General features: G+C 38.3%; 1 protein-coding gene across 9 annotated transcripts in view; it reads right to left on the reverse strand.

Annotated features, from left to right (window-relative positions):
* Csnk1a1 (casein kinase 1 alpha 1) overlaps nucleotides 1-25579 on the reverse strand; it is a 49130-nt gene that overhangs the window by 17949 nt on the left and 5602 nt on the right. For 5 of the 9 annotated variants that reach the window (XM_070036369.1, XM_070036366.1, XM_070036365.1 and 2 more), the window contains exons 3-5: nucleotides 9793-9919; nucleotides 4449-4547; nucleotides 2083-2166 (exon numbers count right to left, since the gene is read on the reverse strand). In XM_070036369.1, the coding sequence (XP_069892470.1) occupies nucleotides 2083-2166; nucleotides 4449-4547; nucleotides 9793-9919 (310 nt within the window). The remainder of the gene's footprint in view (nucleotides 1-2082; nucleotides 2167-4448; nucleotides 4548-9792; nucleotides 9920-25579) is intronic. The other 4 variants (XM_070036373.1, XM_070036371.1, XM_070036370.1 and 1 more) reach the window with 1 other exon arrangement.

Here is a 25579-nt window from a genome sequence, read left to right on the forward strand (position 1 = left end):
GAAAAGTCTGAGAGACTCCATTCCCAATTAACCAGCAAAAAAAGCTGTACGGGAGATGGAGGTCAAGTGGGAAAGTGCCAGTTGTGAGCAAAAATGCTAGTGTGTAGCTCTGAGTTCAAGTCTTGGTACTGGTACTAAAATACTATTACATTTTTAGTACTTAGAGCAATTGTTCTCCTAATCAGGAGTGATATTTCCTTGTCTTTCCAAAAGGAGTAAGGTTAGTTTTACCTCACAAACTAAAGTGTTCAAAATTTTAATATAAATTTCCACATAAATTATCAAATGGTTATGCTACAAATTATAAGAAAAGCTGTGAATGAATGGGTAAATAGAAGTGAGGGCTCAAAAGTTCAGAAAATTTAAATGGCCTTACAACACCCATCTGTTCTCATTCCTCAACAAAATCTAGGTACAGTAGAAGATACTTTGTTATAAATTAGTACATTCAGTTATAAAAAGAACTGTCTTTTTTTTTTTTTTTTTTGGGTCCGGTCGTGGGGCCTGAACTCTGGGCCTGGGCGCTGTCCCTCAGCTCTTCAGCTCAAGGCTAGCACTCTACCACAACACCACTTCCGGCTTTTTTCTTTTAGCTTATGTGGTGCTGAGGAATCGAACCCAGGGCCTCGAGCATGCAAGGCAAGTGCTCTACCACTGAGCCACCTTCCCAGCCCAAGAACTGAATTTCTGATGTCCATTCTAGGGACAGGAGGTAGTCCTGATAAGGCTTAGCAGTATGGGAGAAATGATACACACAGTTAAGACAATACATAGCAGTAATGCTTTTTTATTTTTTTGGTGCTAGTCTTAGGGATTAAACTCAGGACCCAGGCACTGTTCAAGGCTAGTGTTCTAGCACTTCAGCAACAGCTCCACTTCCTTTTTTTTTTTTTTTTTTTGTGGTTAACTGGAGATAAGAGACCCATGGTATTTCCTATCTGAGCTGGCTTTGAACTGTGATTCTCAGATCTCAGTCTCCTGAGTAGCTAGGATTACAGTCATGAGCCTCTGGTGGCCTTGCTTTTGTTTTTTTGTTTGCTTTCTTTCTTTCTTTTTTTTTTAGACAGGGTTCTTACTAAGGCAACCTAGGATGTTCCAGAGCTCACAATTCTCCTGCCTAGGCCTTCTGTGCTAGAATTCTAGGCATGTGCTACCCTTAATTTTTTTTTATTACTCATACTAATACCATCTTCATATAACACACACAAGAATGGAAATTAATATAGATTCATCTAATTAGAAGCATAAAAATCGACATACTAAATTGTATTTCTTTTCCTTTGTCTTAAAATTCATACAAGGGAACAGGTATGTAACTACCACAAAAGTAAAAGAAAATATAAAACAACACTTATATTTTCTTTAAATATTTAGAAATTACCAAGGATATGTTAGCCTGCAAAAATGTAAACTGTCGGTTTATACTTTCATTGTATTTCATACTACTACTGACTGTCGGTCTACAATTTAATCTGTAAGTTCTTTAATTATTGTTATTATATTGTTAAGAATATAATGTCTTCTAGTTCTAAAGCATATAATGCTGTTAAGCAACCATTTGGTTGAAAGTAAGAATTTACAGAGTGTCTATCAAGTCTAGAAACACTAGATCTAAAAATCTGACCTATACTTACCTGAGGTTCTCAGGAAAGTAGAATGGTGAGGAAGAATATATTCATTTGATAGTATTGAATGCAATTGAGTTTTTATATATTAAGCTCTGCAACTCCAAATATATTTTTAAAAACAAAATAGTCTATCACAAGTTTACTACTAGGTAAGGAATTCCAGTATATACAAACATATTTCCTTATATGGATGTTAGCATTCTAAAACAAAGAATAGCCTATTTTCAGTTAGTTTTTTCTAAACTTTACAACTTTTAAGCAAAAGCCAGAAAAAAAAACATCTTAGTAATGTTATGTTTGCCAAGTATGTCTGAATAATGCCAACGTAAGAGGTGCTTGAGCAAGATCTATATTCTCCAGAATTAAAACAAAACAAAAATAATTAAAATAAAACAATAAAAAAGAAAAGCACATGAATTTGGGATTGAGGTTGGAATAGGAGACAGTTTCAGACCTGGTTTAATCCTGAGAAAGATGGGTCCTGAGAAGTACTAACAGTCATGCTTCTTTTCCTCTTCCCCACTGGAGATTCTAAACACTAAACAGACAATAGAGGGTGGCAGTGCATCAAACAGTATTGCTTACATTGCAACAATGGCCGGCGCAGACAGGCAACACCGAGGCATTAGAGAAAGAACAGGGTAGCCAAATGCCATCCTTCTTCCACAAGCATGGTAGCTCTATCTCAGTTTTCCAAATAAGAATATCACATGCTTAAGAATATTTGAATTCTACAGAATACTTGAGTTTTTAATGCCACTATTATTGTGTCACTGCCTGAAACAGGGATAGCAATGGTGACATTTGGCTCTTTAATTTTTAAAGCAAAAATGGGGAATTTAGGTCTATAATCTTTGGTACCACAATCTGCCCTTCCCCCAAAAGAGATTGTACAGGGGAAAAAAAAATCTTCAGTAAGGAAGAGGTAGAAGGCATTTAGTCACCTTAGAATTTATTTTTGAAAGCATGCAGGGCTGATTACTGGAAGAAATGAACATATTCACTAAGATTGGAGTGGCCACTCCCAAATATCAAATTCAGAACAATTTTCCAATAAATTTAACTTCAAAAATCAACCTCAAAAGCCCCTCCCCCCAAACATTTTCCCCCCATGAATAGAAAACTACTGGAACAAACTAACCAAAGAATCCAGTCTCATAACTGGCATCTTGACACTATAATACAGAAACACTAAAAACTAATCACATAAAACACTAAAATGTTCAAGAGCAATCTTAATTATTTTAATCTCAGTGAAGCAAAATAGTTCACATCTACCCAACAGTCTCTCTGAATCTGAGTAACAATAAGCTGCTGCACAAAATTCTTAATATCTGCAAGGACACAGGCCCTATAATGTCTTTCACTACCAGGTAGTAACTCGGACTTCCCAACAGCCATGTCATTAATGCATTATACTTAAGGAGGAATAACTCCCCTTAAAAAAGTATTATCCAGGCCATCACTTAAACTGAAGGAAAAACTATGTCCTGCACTGTCATCATGCAGAATAACGGGACTGTTAGGGGTAAGAATATGGGAAAGAGAGAGCTGGGTAATGGCCAAAAGAAGAGTCAAACTGACAAAACTGCCCCCCAAATAGCATTTTTTTCCATTAAAATACCAGGTTTTGCAGTGAAAATTAAGAACCTGGACACTTCAATTCTTTGAAGCTATTATTTTTTCAAAATACAATTTGAGAAAAAAGTCACATATAGAATGAGAAATCTTTCATTTATGGTACAATAAAAAATGTAATCTCCTAAAACTTGGTCAGACTAACATTAGTACCTCAGACATTAATAAGTTACAACAATTCCAATAATACGGCTCCAAGTTGGCATTCATACAGGCAAACAAAGGTAAACATTTAAAGCTGGACCTAAAAACACCAAACATTCCCTGGCAGTTTAACAAATGGGAATCTTCCTTCTAAAAACAATGTTCCCCACAAAACGAAAAAGCCCGCAAGTTGTCCTGAAGTTGAGAATTTCTATCAGATCATCAGATTTTAACATGCTTAATGCATTGCCAATGCTGCCTGTCTGCCCGAGCTTAACAATGAATGGATAAAGAAAGCAATTCACTCAATAACACTAATCATTGCAGAAACGTTTCAATACAATTAGTTTCTAACTGCAATCATGCGCCACTAGCTAAAAAACCCAATTGCCCCATAAGTTGATCCATTCTCAGAGACACTAAAGAACACTAATTTTGTTGTATGAATGTCATTTCACTTGTCTGTGTTTTCCTTTAAAAGTGGTGAACTCACCAGACTTGGCACCCAAGTTAAGAAATTGTTAACTACTTTTGAAGCAGGATCCCAAATTAGCCTTTCAAATACACAAATCCAAGGACTAAAGAATTCTCAGTATCAACCATGCTCAGTCAGCAAATGTTAACTTCAGGGTGACAGATGGGTCAGTGGTTCCCACACTGGCACAAACTTGTATTTACAAAACCCACACTAAAGGTTAAATCTGACTTTTAGCATTGAGAAGGAAAAGTATATAGAGATTTTTGCTATTCAAGTGAATGAAAAATATACAACTGTTCAATAGGTAAATAACAGATGATTCCAGTTCATTAAAAAGCCCTTGGAATTTTGAATTCCCATATAGGTAACTAACATGGTTGGTAAGTTGAAAAGAATATATTTCAAGTTACTTAGTTAATAAGAGTTAGCTGATTATCCTTCCAGCATAATCTTTTAAAGCAATTTCCATTTACTATGGCTTTTTAAAGACTGAAAAGTACCAAAGCAACTTGCCAATATTTTATTTTTTATTGTTTCATGCAAAAAAGCATTTGACTAACCTTATTACAGTGACGCCCAATACCCATTAGGAAGTTATCTGGCTTAATGTCTCTGTGTATAAAATTCTTTGTATGCACATATTCGATTCTACTGATCATCTAGAAAAAAGGGAAGCAGAGATAAAGTTAAGTGATAAAAGAAAATAACGGATTATTTCTCAAAGCAATTCAATACTGAAGTATTTGGGTTAATGATGGCATAAAAAATATTAAAAAGTAAAAAAAAAAGTACCTTATTTACTCCTAGCCTGATTGATATCTAAGTATAAACCCACAATGCCCTTTTGCTTGTCTTTCTTGTATTAATGGTTAAAAACATGGGTCTAATCTGGCAGAAGACTTGGTGTTTGCAATGTTCTAATTATAGACTCATCTCTAAACAACAGAAAGCTAGAAGTGGAGATGTGGTTCAAGTGTTAAGGCACCAGCCTTGAGAAGAAATAGCTAAGCCCCCTCTGTACAGTATTTTCACACACACACCAAAAAAAAAAAGAAAGAAAGAAAAAGCTAAGCAAGAGCTCAATGCCCAGAGTTTAAGCTTCAATGCTGGCCTCAAAGGACAAAAATTAAAAGAAAAACTGTTTTTTTTTTTTTTTTGCCAGTCCTGGGGCTTGAACTCAAGGCCTGGGCACTGTCCCTGAGCTTCTTTTTGCACAAGGCTAACACTCTACCACTTGAGCCACAGAGCCATTTTAGCTTTTGCTATTTCTGTGGTACTGAGGAATCAAACCCAGGGCTTCATGCATGCTAGGCAAGCAATTCTACCACTAAGTCACTTTACCAGCCCAAACCTTTGGATCTTTCATGGGCCTTGAACTCTGGGCCTGAGCGCTGTCCCCCAGCTCTTCAACTCAAGGTTAGCGCTCTACCACTTGAGCTACAGAGCCACTTCTGGTTTTCTGGTGGTTTATTTGGAGATAAAAGTTTCACAGACTTTCCTGCCCGGGCTGGCTTTGAACCACGATCCTCAGATCTCAGCCTCCTGAGTAGCTACCAAACCTTTGGATCTTAATTTTGTACCTTAAGGTAACTCATTTAAAAATAGTATGGTAGGGCATAAGGGATATTTCAGTGAGAGACTGTGTGTTTAGCATGCACACTGTCCTAGGCTCAATTCCCCTGTACCACAACATAGCCAGACAAAACAAGCTAGGTAGAACCAATACCTATTTCCATGTTATTCATATACACATGGCATAAAATATACACACTGCAACACACACACATATTTGGGAGTTGCTGACCAATTGATATTCAGTAGAATATCAGCAGAAGCTACAGTAGAAGCAGTCTTTCTTTTTCTTTAAAATAGTGACAGAAGTAAATTTATATTTTAATAGATCTAGTTGTATAGTTATAATGAAAACATTTCCATAAATTTTGTAAAAAATATACATGAAAATATTGAAATCAATGAATTCAGACAACATTTATAGTTATATATTCTATTGTACCGTAATATATTCTTTTTTTTTTTTTTTGGGGTCCGGTCGTGGGGCCTGAACTCTGGGTCTGGACGCTGTCCCTCAGCTCTTCAGCTCAAGGCTAGTGCTCTACCACTTGAGCCACAGCTCCACTTCTAACTTTTTTCTTTTTGCTTATGTAGTGCTGAGGAATCAAACCCAGGGCCTCATGCATGCAAGGCAAGTGCTCTACCACTGAGCCACCTTCCCAGCCCCCCCCCCCCGTAATATATTCTAAGTAGATTATTCTTTTTATTTATTTATTTATTGGGGCAGTGGAGGGGTACATGTGTATGAGCGTGGATGTTCTGGGATGTCAACTCAGGGCCTTAAGCTCTCACTCAGCTTTTTCACTCAATCTACCACTTCAGTCACACCTTCCACTTCTGACTTTTATTTAGAGATAAGACCCTCCCCAATTGTTTGTCTGGACAGGTTTTGAACCTTTATCTTTAGATCTCAGCTTCCTCAACAGGAGGTTGGTTATAGACATGAGCCACCAGCACCCAGCTTCTTATTTCTTTTAACTAAACATAGCCTACACATTCCTGAGTTAGTGAATATAAATGCTTGGAAATTATGTCAAACCAAATCATGTAGCTTTTATTATATTATTATTAGCCAGGTTGAACTCAGATCTTCATATATGCTGAAGAAATGCTCTACCATTGAGCTAAACAAATCTTAAGCCCCTTTCCTTATTAATGTCTACATTATTCTGAGTTTGTAGATTTTTTAAGTTTAACATAAATGTGTCTCAGTTACTTGTCTACTCACATTATTGTTTCTATTTTCATCCCATTTATAACAAAGGGTATATATTAATATTCATGCACATATTTCTCAAATACTAGTTAGTGCTTTTATTTCTATAGGCTATATATATTAATCCAATACAATCATGAAGAGTTGCTAAAGTACATACTTTTCATTGATAATACACACAGAAATATTTACAGATAATATCACTGTCTTTCAAAATAGGCCATAAACTTATTTTAGAGGAGTACTCTTCTAATTAAGTTATCTCACTCTTTTAAAAATTTACTAACTTGCTTTTATGTCCCACAGAGTTAGTTTAATTTGGATTTGCTACTTATTTTAATTTTTTTCTGGCTTGTCTTTTTGCTGTCAATCTTACAGAGTTCTCTGTATACAACAATTTTTGTTGTTGTTGTTGTAGTCAGTGTAGGGGCTTGAACTCTGGGCCTGGGCACTGTCCCTGAGCTCTTCAGCTCCAAGAGAGAGCTCTATCACTTCCAGTTTTCTGATTGTTAATTGGAGATAAGGATCTTCTCAGCCTGGGTTGGCTTTAAGGCGAAATCCTCCAGCTCTCAGCCTCCCGATTAGCTAGGATTACAGAAATGAGACACCCCACTGGCACCATGATAACAATCTTTTATCTGCTATGGAAATAATTTTATATTTCTAAAATTTTCTTTTGATTGTTTAATGGCTTCTCAAAATACAAATTTCTAATTTCCAAATCTCTATTTTCTACTAGATATTTTTCTGAAGTTATATTTTAAAATGTATTCTATATCTAAAGATCGACAACATCATCTTCTAGCCATACGTCCTTGTTCTTTTCATTGATACATGTCAAGATCTATGTCAAAACAACCCACAAATATTTAGGTCACTTAATGTACATATTTGTCTCAGTGAAGAAATAGCCATCATTAACCTGTGATTAATAATCACAGGGGAAGGTCGGGTATATGATAATTAATGGCAGAAACCTGACTACTTTAAATGCTATCTAAGCAAGACTACAATTCTTTTGTTTAACTACATTACAAAAAAAGCTATCCTGCAACTTCATTTTCAGGAACTATATTCTTTCTTGTGTTATTCATGTACTAACCCAGACTTTAATTCTAGAACTCCAAATAACTCATTTTTTCCAATATTTTCTTCTAGATTCTAAGCTCCTACAAGGAAAGGGACTAATTCTTTTTATTCTTACAGGTAAGCCCTCAAATTTCAGTCACTGTATAAATGCTTATATGTTAGCAAGCCTCCAAAATAACCTTTATTGTGGTATATCACAATATACTCATGTTAGTTACAACATCTTGAAAGCTTTTTAACCTTATAAAGCTACAGTTTACAACATACCACAAATTGAACACCATAATTTGCTAATATTTCCTAAGCCACAAAGAAGCTTGGGGAATCAGATGCTAATTAAGAAAATGAGCACTACCTTTTAATTCTTTGAATCCAATATAAGAAATGTCATAGCAGGGAGCTAGTGGCTTACACCTGTAATTCAAGGTATTTGGGAGGTTGCAAGCAGGAGGATCAGGAGGCCAGACTAGGCACACACATGAGACCTCTTCTAAATCAACAGGTAGGTGTGCTGTAGAACATGCTTCTCATCCAACTACAATGGGATGCCTAAGTGGACTGTAATCTAAGTGTATCCACAGGGGGGGTAAAAAAGTATCCATCGCAAAAAAGGACTGGAGGTATGGCTCAGTGGTAAAGCCCCTAGAAATAAACAGAAGGTTAAGTTCAAACCCCATTACCCCCCCCCCAAATCCATCAATCCATTGTTTAGGGTGGAAAAGCCCTGAAATTTAAACACAAGGGAGGCTGAAGGAGGGAGGAGGATCACCAGTTTTAAGGTCAGCCTAGTCTACATGACAAGATCTTACCCCAAGGGAAGAAAAACAAGACAAAATAGGTGTATCATTCTTTTTCACTGCACTTTTTATCCAGACAAGATTTAAGATAAAGACAGCGTCTCTTAATGTATCTCAGCCTTGCAGGCCTTAGATTTTAAGTGTACACCATTATGTATAACTTTCTTCCACATAATTTTATTAAGTACAGAATTTAACTTGAATTATCGCTACCTTTTTTTCCTGCTCTGAAAAAGGAGCACTAGTTGGGCACTAGTGGTCATACCTATAATTAATCCTAGCTACTCAGGAAGCTGAGATCTAAAGATGGTGATTCAAAGCTACCCTGTGCAGAATCTTCAATTAACTAAAACCAGAAGGCTTATCTTATAGAGCACCAGCCTTCAGTGAAAAAGCTAAGGGACACTATCCCAGAGTTCAAGCCTCAGGTCTGGCACCAAAAGCAAATAATGAACTCTTAATTAATTCAGTACCTCACTATATACGCCAAGGTGGCCTTAAACTTTCAATCCTCTTCTCTCAGCCAACTGTATACTGATATTACAGGCATATATCACAATATTCAATAGCTAAGAGCTGGTGGCTCATGCCTATAATCCTAGCCACTCAGGAGGCTGAGATCTGAAAATGACAGTTTTAAGCCAACCTAGGCAAGAAAGTCCATGAGACTCTTAAGGTAGAGACATCACCCTCACCCCGAGTTCAATCTCTAGGAATGGGGTTAAAACAAAACACATACATATGCACACAAAACCCAGCTTTTAAAAAGGGACTTAAACATATTTATAGTTCTACTTCCATAGGAGAATATTTACAAGTTAGATTTGTACACATGAATACACACTCTGTAATAGCAGGGTATAAAATTTCTTGCTTTGGGCACCTGTGTCTCACATCTATAACCCTAGCTACTCAGGAGGCTGATATCTGAGACTCAAAATTGGAAATCAGCCAGGGTAGAAAAGTCTGTGAGACACTTATCTCCAATCAACTACCCAAAAAACTGGAAGTGGAGCTGTAGCTCACAGGGTAGACTGCTAGCTTTAAGCCAAAAGGATCAGGGATAATACTAGGCCCTGAATTCAGGCTCGGAACTGGCACAAAAAATTAAAAAACTAAAAAACCTTCTTGCTTTCCCAAAGGTAAATCCTATCATGTAATACTCTGATTCATGAACATTTAAATTATAGCAGTATTCTTAGCTTTTATTTTTGTCAAAAGTTCACATACCTGGTCAGCTAACATAAGTACAGTTTTCATTGTGAACCTCCTTGAACAGAAATTGAAGAGGTCTTCAAGGCTGGGTCCCAGAAGATCCATGACTAGCACGTTATAGTCTTTTTCCTGACCATACCACCTAGCAAAAAGGAAAAAAGAAAATGAGGTACTATTATGAAATGTAATTATATTATCACTATTTTCACCCTTAGGATGAAGATAGCTTTCCTTCTCTGGTTGCGATTTATTTATTTATTTTTTGCCACTTCTGGGGCTGGAACTCAGAGCCTGGGCACTGTCCCTGAGCTTCTTTTGTTCAAGACTAGCACTCTACCACTAGAGCCACAGTACCACTTCCAGCTTTTTCGGTTTACGTGGTATCGAGGAAATGAACTCAGGGCTTCATGCATGCTAGACAAGCACTCTAGCACTAAGCCATATTCCCAGCCCCTGGTTGCATTTTATTTAAGGTAATGTGTTCAGATCATGAACCAACTGATTTAACTACATTGTTCAATTCAGAATAATAAAATATTTTTTCCCATTAGGTGACCTCATTGTCCTATAAAGACAGGACATGCACAGCAGCCTTAATTAGTCCTCTCACAGAGACAGAGCAATTATACTCTCATCAGCCACTAAACCAATTCCTGTGAATCTGGGTAAATTCTGTAATCTCACCTAGACTTACTGAAGAGATCCAGTAGATCCGAAGGACAATGACTCTTATATCAGCCATTCCAAACCTTTCAAAAAGCAAAGATCTCTTTTATCAGATGAGTAAGCATTAACTGGAATCAGACTTGACTTAAAATCTGTAGACAATCTAAAGTATATCAATATAAAAATCTCCTTTCAGATAGATTTTGATATCTGAAGATCTCAGTTAGAAGCCAACCCAGGCTGGAGAGTTCAAAAGATTCTTATCTCTAATTAACCACAAAAAACTGGAAGTAGAGTTGTGGCTCAAGTGGTAGAGCCAGCCTTGATTACAAAAGCTCTTAGACATCAAGCCCAGAGTTTAAAACTTCAGGCCCAGCTAAAACAAAACTCCACCACCAAAGCACCTCAACTTCAATTCCCATTTTCCCTATGCAATCAGGTTAGAAACTCATTTAACCTTAGACATTTTTAGTGATAAGTAGATGACGCGCTGTTGCTAAGTACACTGTGGTAAATGTTCCTGAGATTTAAAATAACCCATATATTTATTTTGTGTTGATAATAAGACTTGAAATCAGAACCTCCAGCTCCTGTTTAGCTTTCTTGCTCAAGGCTGGTGGTGCTCTACCATTTGAGCCAATCTCCATGTATTCTAATTTTAACAATAATTGTTATGTAACAGGAAACAATTTAAAAAGTAAAATGCTAGGGGTTTTATTTTCTATTTAAGTCAATACCTTTAGACTTTAGTGTTACCTGAAATAATTTAGAGTATTACAAAAAGGCCCTTAAGAGTATACTAAGTCATGGGGCTGGGAAGGTGGCTCAGCGGTAGAGTGCTTGCCTTGCATGCATGAGGCCTGGGTTCGATTCCTCAGCACCACATAAGCAAAAAGAAAAAAGCCGGAAGTGGCGCTGTGGCTCAAGTGATAGAGCGCTAGTCTTGAGCTGAAGAGCTGAGGGACGGCTCCCAGGCCCAGAGTTCAGGCCCCACGACCGGACCCAGAAAAAAAAAAAAAAAATATATATATATATATACACACACTAAGTCAGGGCTGGCAAGGTTGCTCAGTGATAGAGTGCTTGCCTTGCAAGCCCTGGGTTCGATTCCTGAGTACCACATAAGCAGAAAAAGCCGATGGTAGTGCGCTAGCCTTGAGCTGAAGAACTGAGGGACAGCGCCCAGGCCCAGAGTTCAGGCCCCACGAGAACACACACACACACACACACACACACACACACACGTCAAACTATACCTCTGCTCACACACACACACATCAAACTGTACCTCTGCTCACACACACAAACACGTCAAATTGTACCTCTGCTCTCTCATCTCCTTACCCCAAACCCATATACAAACTAAATCTAGTTTAAAGATAATCAAGCATAAAAACAGAATGAAGGGGCAAACTGGGGAAAAATAAAGGAGTAACACTGTCCAAAAAAAAAAAAAAAAAAGAGAATGTACCCATTACCATTACACTACCATTTCATAATCGTAGTCCCTCTGCACAACACCTTAATAACAATAAATAATAAAACTATTTTTTAGAAGGAAATCCATGAAAACCTGTCTTTCAAAGAGGAAGAGCCAGATACCAGTGGCTCATATCTATAATCCTAACTACTCCAGAGAGTGAGATCTAAGGATGGCAGTTGGAAGCCAGCCTGGGCTCAGAAAGTCAGTGAGACTCTTATCTCCAATTAGCCACCAAAAAGCTGGAAGTAGAACTGGAACTGTTGTTCAAGTGGTAGAGCGATAGCCTTAAAAAAGGCTCAGGGACAGCACCCAGTCAAGCCCCTAGGATTGGCACTAAAAATAAAAAAGGAAAATGAGCGAAGGATAAGAAAAGGTAATGGGGTAAATATAAATATAGATGATCAAAGCATATAGACGCATGAGTATCACAACAAACCCCTCTGTATAATTAATAAAGGAAATAACAAAAAGCATAAATACATGTACAAGTCAATGAAGCTAACAAAAGAGGTTCATAGAATCCAGACTAAGTAACAATGGCAAGTAAACCTGCCTAAAGATGACTTAATAAACAGTCCGCTGCTGGCCAGACTGATAAATGGATAGGAAGGCAAAACGGGACAATAACAAGCTGACTTTTCTTTCTTTTCTTTTCTTTTTTTTGGGGGGCGGGGGATCCGGTCGTGGGGCCTGAACTCTGGGCATGGGCACTGTCCCTCAGCTCTTCAGCTCAAGGCTAGCACTCTACCACTTGAACCACAACGCCACTACCGGCTTTTTTTTTCTTTTTGCTTATGTGGTGCTGAGGAATTGAACCCAGGGCCTCATGCATGCAAGGCAAGCGCTCTTCCACTGAGCCACCTTCCCAGCACAAACTGACTTATTTCTGAATATGAGCTCCCACTACGCAAGGTAGAACAGAAGTGGCTGACTGTTTGAGACTTTTCTTTTTTTTCAGTGGTAATAAGGTTTGGACTTAGGGCTTTGTGCTTGCCAGGCACATGTTCTACTTGATCTACACCTTTAGCCCTAGATCTTAAAAAAAAAGGCTTTATTATGACCTTTGCATACATTCATAAATGTGCTACATACTTTTGAACACAAGGCTAACAGACTGTATGTATGTAGAGGAACCCATTAGAATTTGTAGCTAGGACAACAGGATAAAGAAAAACACTATTTAACCATTTTCCTTATCATCAGAGTGCAACATGGAAATGGAGGGAAAAGAATGACAATGACATATGGTAGTGTTTTGTAGGGGATGGAACAGTAGGTCCAGTGGCAGAGTTCCCACCTAGTCTACATAAGGCTCTAAAACAAAACAAAACAAAACAAAACTAAAAACAAACAAAAGAGAATTAGATAGACCCATATTTTGAAGAACATTCATGCAAAAATTCCCCACAAATGTCTTGCAGACAAAACTCAACAATATGTAATAAAGATCACAGCTGGGCACCAATGGCAAACAACTGTAATCTTAGCTACTTAGGAGATTGATACTGAAGACCACAGTCTGAAGCCAATGTAGGCAAGAAAGTTTGTGAGACTCTTCTCTCCAATCGATCGCCAAAAGTCAACAGAAGTGGAGCTATGGTTCAGACAATGCCCTGAGTTCAAGCCCCACAACTGTCACAAGAAAAATAAGCAAATTAATTAATCATGCAACATAACCAAGTTGGCTTCATTCTTCCTAGAAATGCAAGATTGATTGAAATACATAAATTAATAAATAAAATTTATGACATAAACAGGACATAGACCAAATCACATATTATTTCAAGTGCCACAGAAAAAGCCTTTAACTTAAAAACTTTTTATAAACACTGGAAAAAAAAACAACAACAAAGAACATAAGTAAAATAATTAAACCTGGTGCTGGAGTCTCACTACTATAAGCCTAGCTACTCAGAAGGCTGAGATCTGTCTCCAGGCTAGCAGACAAACCCAAAAGACTTTTATCTCCAATTAACCAGCAAAAAGCAGAAAGTAGAGGTGTGGCTCCAACAGTAGAGTATCAGCTTTGAGAGAAAAAGCTATGAGTAAAAAGGCCCGGAGTTCAAGCCCCAGTAAGAGTATAAAATAAACAAACAAAAAAAAGTATATATTTAAACTTAACAGAGGCTATCCATGATAAACCTATAGCCAACATCATATTGAATGAAGAAAAAAATGGAAATCATTTTCCTCAAAATCAGGAACAAGGCAAGGGTGTTCATTCACTCCATTCTTATTCAACATGTGACAAGAATTCCCAGCCAGAACAATAAGCCAGGTCTAAGAAAAGGAATTCAAGTAGGGATAGAAAAAATTCTTATTATCTTTATTTGCAAATAAAATGATCCTAAGGGGTTGACCAAAAAAACCCTAGATCTAAAATATACCTTCAGAAAGATTAGTAGCATATAAAATCCACTAAAAAAATCAGTAGCTTTCTATTATCATTAACAAGGTGGGTGCCTATGGCTCACACCTGTAATCCTATGCCGCTTCTTAGGAGGCTAGATTTGAAGACTGTGGTTCGAAGGCAGCTTGGGCCTGGGCAGGAAAGTGAGATTCTCATCTCCAATAAACTACTCAGAAAAAGCCAGAAATGGCCCTGTGGCTCAAGTGGTAGGTAGAGTGCTAGCCTTGAGTAAAAGAAGCTCCTGGACAGCACCCAGGCCTTGAAATCAAGCCCCAGAACCAACAAAAACAAAAAATAACAGTGTAAGGAAGAAATAAGAAAAACAATTCCAATCACAATAGTAAAAAATAATGAAATACATTGATATTAATTTAAACAAGGAAATCAAAGACCTCTATAATGAAAAATCATAAAAGTTACAATAAGTTGAAGACAACAGGAAAATGCAGACTTCAAATGTTTAGAATATCAGGAAAAGTCATATGGCCAAAAGTAACCTACAAATCCAGTGCAATACCCATCAAAATCCTAATGCTGTTCTTCACAGAAATAAAAAATTTTGTATGAAAGCATAAATGATCCTCAATAGAAAAAAAATTCTGAGTAAAAAGAATAATGTTGGAGACATCATACTAGACCTCAAAATTTTACTATAGGGCCTAGTAACAAAAACAGCTTGATACTAGCACAAAAACATATCTGAAGACCAAAGGAACAGAAGATTTAAGAATAAAACCACACAGCTGCAGCTATTTTTGACAAAAATATAACATACATAGACAGACAGCCTATCCAACAAATGACACTGAGAAAACCAACTTTCCAATTTAAGAGATTCAAACTTGATCCCTATTTCTTCTCACTCTGTACAGGAACTCTAAATGGGAATTGGTAAGAACTGATGCAGCACACATCAAATTATCCAGAACTAAAAATGCTAATAAAACTGAATAGCAAAAGCACAAATAATCTTGAGGCACTAGTAGAACACAAATGTAATCCTAGCAACTTAGGAAGCTAAGACCTGAGAACTGTGGTTTGAAGTCAGTCCCAGCAGTGTGTGTATGTATGTATATATATATATATATATATATATATATATATATATATATATATATTTTTTTTTTTTTTTTTTTTTTTTTTTGCTGGTCCTGGGGCTTGTGACTCAAGCAAGGCTTGGGTACTACTGTCCCTGAACTTGTTTGCTCAAGGCTAGCACTCTACCACTTGAGCCATAGCACCACTTCCGGCTTTTTCTGCATAGTTTATTAGAGATAGGAATCTCATGGACTTTTTAGTTTATTAGAGATAGGAATCTCATGGACTTTTCTGCCTGGGCTTTTCTGCCTGGGTTGGCTTTGAACTGTGATCCTCAGATCTCAGCCTCTGAGTACCTAGGATTACAGGCGTGAGCCACTGGAACCAGCTCATGAAAATGCTTATTTCCAATTAATCATAAGAAAGGTCTGGGACAGCACCTAAGCCAAGTTCAAGCCCCAGAAAAGGCACACAAAAAAAATCCATTTAATAAGTGAATAAGTGAATAATTCTCTAAAAAATGTTCAAAATCCTTACCAACCCTGATGCCCCTCAGCAGATGAATGGATCAAGAAAATGTGGTATTTATACACAATGGAATTCTATGCCTCCATCAGAAAGAATGACTGCCCCATTTGTTAGGAAATGGAAAGACTTGGAAAAATTATATTAAGTAAAGTAAGCCAGGCCCAAAAAATATAGGTCCCATGGTTTCCCTTATTTTCAATACTAGTTTATGTCTAAGACAAGCAGAAAAGGTCAGATAAGCTGATGTTAGGTGAAACGAACCCCAAGATAAGAATTCAAACAGTTTTTTCTTTCTTGCCATTGTTTCTAACATATTTATAAGATGATTTCTTTGTTGCTTTGTATGTCCCTCCCCCACGGTATAACCCGTTTTCACTGTATTTGATGTTGGTATACTTTGTGGAGGGGAAGGGAAAAAACGAATTGTTTAAATGGGGATACAGGTGGACACATTGCAACAATGAGATGTACAAGACATTATGTCGAAAAACAAACTTTACAACTTTGGGGGGGGGGGGGAATGAGAAGGGATAGGAAGGGGAAACAGAGGAGGCAACAATGCTTGATAAGAAATGTACTCATTACCTTGCCCATATAATTGTAACCCCTCTATACGGTATTTTCACAATAAAAAAAATGTTCAAAATCCTTAACCATAAAGAAAATGCAAATCAACACTACACTAAGATTCTAACTCATCCCAGTCAGAATGGCAATGATCAAGAAAACAACAAATCAACAAATGCTGGCCATGTGGGGGCTGAATGCATATACTGCTTCATGGGAATGTAAGCATTTTGGAGGTTTCTCAAAAAACAGAAAGATACAGTACACATGTATACTGCAGATCATTACACAGCCATAAAGAAAATGAAAATCATGTCATTTGTAGAAAAATGGGTATCACATGAGATTGTGCTAAGCAAGACAAACCAAGCTCAAAAGGCCAAATGCCCTTGTTTTCAACATATGTGAAAACTAGACCTAAACGACATACACATTCATGGACATGTACATATGTATACATATAAATTTATGTTTTTACAGAGAACATGATTCTAATTATGGACGATAAAGGAAAATAAGGGAAAGGGGAGAGGGAAAGAAAGATGGGGGAATAACTAATCGAAAATACAGCACAGGGCTGGGAAGGTGGGTCAGTGGTAGAGCGCTTGACTTGCATGCATGAGGCCCTGGGTTCGATTCCTCAGCACCACATAAGCAAAAAGAAAAAAGCCAGAAGTGGCGCTGTGGCTCAAGTGGTAGAGCGCTAGTCTTGAGCTGAAGAGCTGAGGGACAGCACCCAGGCCCAGAGTTCAGGCCCCACGACCAGACCCCCCCCCCCCCCAAAAAAGAAAATACAGCACAACTATGTATGAAGATGGCATAGGCAATCTCAATGAAAGCAATCTCAATGATCAATAAATAGGAGATTGTGGGGATAAAGGAAGAGAAAGAGGGTCATTTTGAGCAAAACAATACATGCAATTGAAAAGCCATAGTGAAACACCCTTGGTATAATTAATAAATACTGAAAAAAATGACAGGAAAGTCAAACAGGTTAGGATAGTGGGTGGGAATCAGTGAGAGAGCAAAGTGCTAAGGAAAGGCTAACAAAGGTTTATTTAAGTTTATTTGCACATATGGAAATAGAATGTTGAGACTTGCTGAGATTGTACTATATATTAATTATTTCTGAAAGCTGCAGGCATCAACTTAATATTACACTATTATATCTCATCTTATTAGTGGCATTCATTATGAAAAAGGAACTAATATTTTTTTTTTTTTGTCGGTCATGGGGCTTGAACTCTGGGCTTGGGCGCTGTCCCTCAGCTCTTCAGCTCAAGGCGAGCGCTCTACCACTTGAGCTACAGCGCCACTTCCGGTTTTCTAGTGGTTTATAGGAGATAGGAGTCTCACGGTCTTTCCTGCACGGGCTGGCTTTGAACCGCGATCCTCAGATCTCAGCCTCCTGAGTAGCTAGGATTACAGGCGTGAGCCACCGGCGCCCGGCGGGAACTAATAATTTAAGGAAGACTAAATTAATTTTGATTCAGATAACTCTTCTCTTTCTCCCTCTGGTGTAATCAGGCTTGAACTCAGGGCATGGTTCCTTTGCTTTATCACTCAAGGTTGGCTCTCTACACACTTGAGCCACAGCTCCATCTCTGGCTTTTTGGTGGTATATGGGAGTGAGTCTAATGGACTTTCCTGCCTGAGCTGGTTTATAACCTTGATCCTTAGATCTCAGTCTCCTGTGTAGTTAGGATTACAATTGTGTGTGTGCTGGTTCTGGGGCTTGAACTCAGAGCCTGAGTGAAAGACTAACCCCCACCCTGTTTTCCCAGGTGCATACAGACATCAGGCAGGCCACCAAAGATATGCGCAGACTGTGCAACTCAGACAGGGCAATCCACCTAAGCCTGGCTGTAAACATTCTACTCTGGGCCCACTTCCCTAGACCTAAAATTTTTCATTAACCTGCCTCCTTGCCCAGACCTCATGAAAACTCAACTCCTGTCCCAGCTCTTCGCAGTCTCCAAGCCCATGGGAAGGTGTGCCCCTCTCTGCTCTATCTGAATAAACAGTCACCACCTGTGGAAGATCCAAGTCTGGCCCGTTTCCTTCCTTTATTCTCCATTTTCCTAACAATGGTGCTGTTCCTGAGCTCCTTTTGCTCAAGGCTTTGGCTCTATCACTTGAGCCACAGAGCCACTTCTGGACTTTTCTGAGTAGTTTATGGAGATAAGAGTCTCATAGACTCTGCTGCTTGGGCTGGCTTCGAGCCACAATCCTCAGATCAAACTGAGAGGAACATTTCAAATGCATAAAATACACAATATATTATAAAGAAAACCAGTTATAGTGAAGTTTGGGTACCATAAAGTTAATTTCTTAGATTTTATGTAGAGGTTCACAAAAAGATGCAATTTTAATTGAACCAAATACACAGACCTCCTGGAGGCATGGAACTGGAAGACATTGTTGATCTAGGTTAAGAATCTACGAAAGCCACAATGCCTATGCACATCTGATCATAGAAAATATTTATTCAAATGAACTCCAGGAAATGGAAGTGAGCTTTTTTTCTTTGTTGCTTTTGTTTTCTTTTGTCTAGTTCGTTCATTTATTTGTCTTTGGGGGATGAGCACAGTAATGGAGGGACAAAGGGTGAACAATGCAGCAGTGGTATTCACTAAACAATAGTATTTATTCAAATGAACTCCAGAAAAATGGAGACAAGAGGTTTGTTTCTCTGCTGCTGTTTTTGTTTTCTTTTGTCGTTTGTTCATTTACCTATCTTTGGGAGGTTAAGGGGGGGGGCAGCAGCACAGAAATGGAGAGACAAAGGGTGAACAAATGCTGCATGGTACTCTACAGACATTATGTTAGAAGTGACTATACAACTTGTGGGTAGGGAAGGAAGGGAAAAACTGGAACAAAGTGAGGGAAGAGGTGACACTGTCCAAGAAAGATATATTCTTTATCTAACTTAGGTAACTGTAACCCCTCAATATCACCTGTATAATCACACACACACACACACACACACACACACACACACACACACACACACACACACACACACAGAATCCTTGTTCTAAACCAACTGTTGAGTAAGATCTAAAATGTCGGAATCATATGTATTCTTTATTTTTAGTCAGTTGTGGGGCTTGAACTCAGGGCCTGGGCATTGTCCCTGAGCTTCTTCTGCTTAAGGCTAGCACTCTACCACTCGAGCCTTTTCTGTCTATGAGGAATTGAACCCAGGGCTTCATGTATGCTAGGCAAGCACTCTACCACTAAGCCACATTTCCAGCCCATCATATGCACTCTTTAACCAGTGATAACAAATCAAGTACTTCCTGTTACTAATACTTTGCCAATGTAATATTCCCCAAGATCCTTAACTATTGTCTACAATTTTCCAATCACTTCATCTCCTTGTAACTTATTCTTTGCATTCTACTATATACATATATGTATGTATGTAATGTATGTTCTTTAGCTTTGGAAACTATAAAAACATAAGACTTTCAAGGTAGTTCACAACATGAACACATAGTAGCAAATTTTACAGTAGCGAACATGACAAAATACAATGTGTGTATATGCATATACACCAGTTCTAGGGCTTGAACTCAGTGACTGGGCACTGTTCCTGAGCTTTCTTGCTTTGGGCTGGTACTCTTATCAATACATGGAGCCACAGCTCCACTTTCAGCTTTTTTTTTTTTTTTGTGGATAGCGCTTCTAACCTCAATCCTCACATCTCAGCCTTCTGAATCACTAGGATTACAGGCACAGCCATATGTTCCTGGCATATCTATTTTTTTAAATGAGCAAGGCCAGCTTCATATCTGTGGCCACCTTGTATGAGCTGCTTGCTTGTCACCATGCCTATCTTATTGAGACAGTCGGTAATTTTTTGCGCAGGCTGGCCTTGAACCATGCTCTCCTGAGTAGCTAGGATTATGAGTGAGCCACTGTGCCCAGTATAATACTTATGCTCATAATATATAGTACAGCATGAGTGGATAATAGTATGTGATTAAGAAGAGTACATAAATTATTAGTATCCAATCTATATTTGAGAATGACATTAGAGAAGAGTTTCTCTGAGAAAATAGATTCTGGGTTTATTTTTGCTGTGTGTGTGTGTGTGTGTGTGTGTGTGTGTGTGTGTGTGTGTGTGTGTGTGTGTGTGTGTGTGTGTGTGTGTGTGTGTGTGTGTGTGTGTGTGTGTGTGTGTGTGTGTGTGTGTGTGTGTGTGTGTGTGTGTGTGTGTGTGTGTGTGTGTGTGTGTGTGTGTGTGTGTGTGTGTGTGTGTGTACTGGCACTCAAACTCAAGGTCTGGAGCTTTCCCTTAAGGTTTTTGCTTCAAGGCTGGCAATCTACTGCTTGAGCCATATATCCAGTTCCAGCTTCTTGCTGGTTAATAGATTAAAAATTCCCAGATTTAAGCCAGAAGTGGTGCTGTGGCTCAAGGGTAGGGTGCTAGCCTTGAGCTGAAGAACTGAGGGACAAAACCCAGGCCCTCAAGTTCAGCCCCCATAGCTGACAAAAAAAAAAAAAAAAAATCCCGGATTTGAGTGCTCAGGTTGGTTTGAACTATGATCCTCAGATCTCAGCTAGGATTATAGGCATTAGACACTGGCATACTGCAAGGTTGATTTTTTTTTTTTTTTGGGCCACTCCTGGGGCTTGAATTCAGGGCCTGGGCACTGTCCCTGAGCTTCTTTTAGCACTCTACCACTTGAGCCATAATGCCACCTCCAGCTTTTTTTGTTTATGTGGTACTGAGGAACTGAACCCAGGGCTTCATGCATACTGGAAAGCACTCTACCACTAAGCCACCTTCTCAGCCAAGGTTGATTCTGGAAAGGGTGAGAAGGGGCGAATGGCAATTAGGGGAATGACCACAAGAAATCACAAATAGCCAGTATAGACTGGTATATAAAGCAGAAAGGACCATTACCCACATTGGCTCTTCACCTGTTAATTTGCTTTCATCTAGTTTATATCTGTTGAATCTCATTTTCTCATATTAGTCAAAGTTTAATTTCAACGATTACAAATGATCTCTTAATTTTTGTCATTCCTTGTTGTAATGCTCTAACAATAATAGTGGTGTTGTGGAGAAGTGCAAGCTCAAGAGGAATTCAAGCATTAATAATACTTATGGGAAGTGGAAAATCTATGAATAGTTCTGACTCCTTCTCTGTGCCATGGCTTCCAAATGCCAGGTAATCACTCAACCATTGAGCAACACCTCTAGCTCCCAATCAATTCTTAGCTTTCCAAATATACTCCCAGAAGTTGTCTCCTATTAATACCAAGCCCTGAGCCGGACATTGGTAGCTTTTGCTTGTAATCCTAGCTATTCAAGAGACTTGAGATCTGAGGATCTTGATTCAAAGCCAGATAGGCAGGAAAGTCCATGAAACTTACCTCCAATTAACCACTCAAAAACTGGAAGTGGAGCTGTGTGAAGTGGAGCTGTGTCTCAAAGTGACAGAGTGCTACCTTGAGCAAAAGAATTCAGGGACAACCAGTCCCTGAGTTCAAGCCCATGACAGACCAAATAAATAAATAAATAAATAAAATCCACTGTAATTGAGCTGTGATTTCAGGTTGATGGGGTGGATAGAGCCAACAGTGAATATTTTAGTGCTGGTCCTGGGGCTTGAATTCAGGGAATGGGCACTTTCCCTGAGCTTTGTGCTGGCCCTCTACCATTTAAGCCACAGTTCCACTTCTAGCTCTTTGATGGTTAATTGGAGAACAGAGTCTCTCGGACCTTCCTGCCTGTACTGGCTTTGAACCTCAGATGAGCTCCTGGTGCAATTACTAACCAAAATATGGCATAGTACAACGGCTCCAGCTGCACATCGAAATCAGTAGGGGTGCCTTGATAAAACCATACACTCTAATGGGCTGAAGGGCTGGATAGCAGAAGAGCATTGGCATAAGGCTCCAAGTTCAAACCTTAGTGCTGAAAAAAAAAAGTACTATCTAGGTCAAACCCCAAACCAACCTAATAAAAAACCCAGATGATAATTCTTTATTTTCTTTTTTAAAATAGTATTTTTATTGTTTTTAGTGTGTTGTATAGAGAAGTTACTATTTCATAAGTAATGAGTACATTTCTTTTTTGGACAATGTCATCCCTTCCTTCGTTTTCCCTGTTCCCCCTCCTTGTGTCTCTGGCCCCAAGTTACATAGTTCATTTTCTATATAGTGTATATTGAATAGCATAATTGCATTTGTTCATCTTTCCTCCCTCCCTTTCTGTGCCCTTCTGTTCCCCCATAAAAGAAAACCCAAAGCAAAAACAAACACTACCACCACTAACACTAACAACAACAAAACCCATGTTTCCATTTCCTGGAATTCATTTGACAAATTTTTTCTTAAAAGATCCTTATGTGGTCGGGCACTAGTGGCTCACACCTGTAATCCTAGCTACTTAGGAGGCTGAGATCTGAGGATCACGGTTCAAAGCCAGCTTGGGCAGGAAAGTCTATGAGACTCTTACCTCCAATAAACCACTAGAAAAACGGAAGTGGTGCTGTGGCTCAAGCAGTAGAGCGCGCTCGTCTTGAGCTGAAGAGCTGAGGGGTAGCACCCAAGCCCAGAGTTCAAGCCCCACAACCAACCAAAAAAAATGATCCTTACGTGAATCCAGTGTGGGGGGGGCACAATTTGGGAACCACTGTATAGCTAAAAGGGAGTAAGATCTACTCAAAAGCTTTGCAAATCAACCACCCTGGCATATTACATGAAATCTTAATTTACAGTGTTGTTGTACTGATTCAGAGATTTATAAAGGCCTAGATACTTGTTAGTTGGTTTGTTTTACAAACATTTAGTTACACTGAATTCAACCAAATACTCCCTTATTTCAAAAGTACTTATTAAAGACAAACCTCAAACGTAAGAATAAAGTACTGCACAAGGAAATGGACAGTAATCTTTTATTTTATCAAATACTTTATTCTGGCTCAAGGCCAGCCAAAGCAAAAAGTTAACAAGACTCCATCTCAACAAAGCTGGGCATGGTGGAGCCCATTCACACTCCAGTTATGATAGAAAAAGTGTAACTAGGAGAATCATAGATCACAGTCCAGCCAGCTGGCAAAAAGTGAGCCTGTTATCTCTAACTCTAAGAACAAAATGGCTGGAGGCATGGCTCAAGTGATAGAACCTATGCTTAAAATGTGTGCAATGCACTGTTCAAATCCCAGTACCACCAAAACCTATATACCCTTACGTCACAAAAACTACCTTATATAAAGAAGTGTGTATGCAAAAAAAAAAAATAGGGCAGTATGGGTTACACAAGTATATACACTGTCAAAACTCCAACTATATATTTTTGTGAGCATTGGTACTGGGTCTTGAACTCCAGACTTTGTGCTCTACCATTTGAGCCACACTTCCACTTCCAGTTTTGCTGATTAACTGGAGATTCATGGATTTTTCTGCCAACGCTCGTTCCCCATTATGATTACCCAACTTACACAGGTACCTTTCTTTAATCACATATTAGCACCTACAAATTTCAGTGTATGTATATTACATCACTTTTTAAAAACCCTATTAAGACATGTACCAGTTTATGCTCATTCAGTGTGTATTAGTTATGTAAAACTTTAAGAATCCTTGGAGACTGAAAACAAAAGTAAAGAAAGTCTGGCATGGTGGCATATGCCTATAATTCTAATACTCAGGAGGCTGAAGCAGGAGCACCATGACTTCAAAGCCATTCTGGGCTACATTGTTCAATACCCCACACCTCCACACTCCTGGGCAAAAGGACTATGTTTGGTGGCTCAAGCCCTGTTAGAAGGTTCCTAACAAGCCAGAAGTACTGTGTTCAAAGGCCAGTAACTACCAAAAAAAAAAAAAAATTAAGGTAGCTGGCTCCAGTGATTCATGCCTATAATCCTAGCTACTCAGGACTGAGATTTGTGAATGGCAGGTAGAAGCCAGCCCTGACTCTTGCCTCTAATTAAGCAGCAAAAAGCTTGGGAGTTATGGCTCAAGTGGTAGAGTGATAGCCTTGAGCAAAGAAGGTGCAACCAAGCCAAGTTCAAGTCCCAGTACTAGCACATACACATATACACATGAATTCACACACACAATTAAGGACCAATTTGAATGATTCAAAATTTTAACAATCACTCCAAAAACTAGTTTTATTTGATTATAGATTGGAGAGGGGGACTGAGATATGAATTCAGTGCCTTTACATGCTAAGCATGTTTTCTACCACTGACCTAAAAGCCTGACTCTTTCATATGTATGTGGTGCTGATGATGACAGCATTCTTGATTGCAAAATCCCTTACTAAATATTAAAAGTAGAAGCCTGACTCTTTTTCATATGTATGTGTGCTGATGATGACAGCATTCTTGATTGCAAAATCCCTTACTAAATATTAAAAGACCATGCAAAAAAAGCTTTCTTAATACTTTAGGTAGGTACAATTTAATTTTTTTGACATAAAATGAGCTCTAAAAATGACTAAAAAAAAACTATATACTGCACATGGGTCCCCAAGTATTTACTTCAAATAAGATGTAAAATTAAAAAAAAACTTTAAACTACAATCTATGAGTTCAAGAGGGATAATACCCCAAATTATAAACCTCTAGTTAAATAATGTGCATTAATAAATTACATTAATTTTTGTATGGTGCTGGTGAATGAACCCAGGGCCTCTGTATGCTAAACAAGCACTCCAACATTGATTCACACCCCTAGCCTAGGTTACTTACACTTACAGAAGAGCTTTTGAACATCTCAACATGAAACCAAAGCAAAGTATCATTGAATGAAAAGGGAGGGAATCTATCTATCTACCTTGACAGATAGGTGGATAATGGCTGCCAGGAGGATTGAGAGGTAGACTCTGGTAACTCTTCTAGAATTCAGTGGACTAATTTTATGATGGGACTACTTATGCCTCCAGTCTTGTCCAGATCAAAAATGCTAGTTAGCATTATAGTATTAAATAAACTAATATAAAGCACTTCTAGAGTAGTGGGAATTAAGTTACATATTGAGATAAAAATCCATTTCTCATACATCTAGTGATCTTTAATGGATTCTGAATACATCAAATGTAGTTACCATTTTTGTTCTCTCATAACAGCATTACATTATCA

The sequence above is a fragment of the Dipodomys merriami genome, unplaced genomic scaffold (assembly GCF_024711535.1).
Source record: "Dipodomys merriami isolate MVZ:Mamm:240054 unplaced genomic scaffold, mDipMer1.0.p SCAF_27, whole genome shotgun sequence".
NCBI lineage: Eukaryota > Metazoa > Chordata > Mammalia > Rodentia > Heteromyidae > Dipodomys > Dipodomys merriami.